This window comes from Mytilus edulis, chromosome 1 (genome assembly GCF_963676685.1).
Source record: "Mytilus edulis chromosome 1, xbMytEdul2.2, whole genome shotgun sequence".
Lineage (NCBI taxonomy): Eukaryota > Metazoa > Mollusca > Bivalvia > Mytilida > Mytilidae > Mytilus > Mytilus edulis.
Window position 1 is genome coordinate 93438281 of NC_092344.1, and position 938 is coordinate 93439218.

The 938-nt window shown below is 30.9% G+C and overlaps 1 protein-coding gene across 2 annotated transcripts in view; it reads left to right on the forward strand.

The window, feature by feature from the left end:
* LOC139495185 (uncharacterized) overlaps window positions 1–627 on the forward strand; it is a 56379-nt gene extending 55752 nt beyond the window's left edge. For both annotated transcript variants that reach the window (XM_071283391.1, XM_071283397.1), the window contains exon 41: window positions 286–627. In XM_071283391.1, the coding sequence (XP_071139492.1) occupies window positions 286–426 (141 nt within the window). In that variant the 3' untranslated portion in view covers window positions 427–627. The remainder of the gene's footprint in view (window positions 1–285) is intronic.
* Window positions 628–938: the final 311 nt, after the last annotated feature.

A 938-nucleotide genomic window follows, 5' to 3' on the forward strand; every position in this document is an offset into this window, starting at 1 on the left:
TACTCTGTAAGAATGTCATGTACAAATATCTGTTGATGTTGTTCACATTATATCAGCCATCATATACAAATAACAGATATGAGGAATTTGGAAGCCAAAAACATTGTTTTGCTTTAAATGCCAGCTGAGTCTCACATCTGGTTGGGGGATTTACTCGCTGCATTGAATACCCATTGGTGGCCTTCGGCTGTCATCTGCTCTTTGGTCAGGTTGTTGTCTCTTTGATGTATTCCCCATTTCCATTCTCAATTCTATTTATATTCATTCTTTTTCATTTCATTGCAGGATTTCATCATCAAACTAATGTCTACAACTAAAGGAACTTTGTTTAATTTAATGTTACTTGAGAAGGACAGGAAGACAAGAATGGTTGGACTAATTCATCATATTTGTCAGACTCAAGCTTACTTTAATAAGAATTGTTAAGTGGTGCTTGTTTGGAAAAATGTCATCCTAAGAGTTGTTTATTTCATGTTTACTTTGTACATTGATTGTTGACTTTTTATTACAAACTTGATCAGTTTTTGTATTAAATATTTCATTGTGTTTTGAAGAGCAGTAGAGATTTATATTTTTTACATGTTACATGTATAATAATCATTTTTTTTTTACCAAATATCACAAAAACTAAAAGGAGACACTAAAAATAAAAATATGACTTTCGTTTATTAAACATTGGAAAACTATGTAATACTTGATCAATTGGAAATATCCAACAAGGAATTGGCAAAGATATTCACATCTCCTCATTTAGCTGGTCAGAAAGATTTTTGTCAAATACATGTGGGAAATGAAGATAAACCCTATCACATCACTATCAAAACACTTAGTTAGTGTTGTAATGAATAATTTGATTTGGCGTATAGATATACTTTTGGAGACGCTTGGTGGTTGATAATTGTTAAAATATTTGATGAAAAAAGTGGTCAAATAACAAG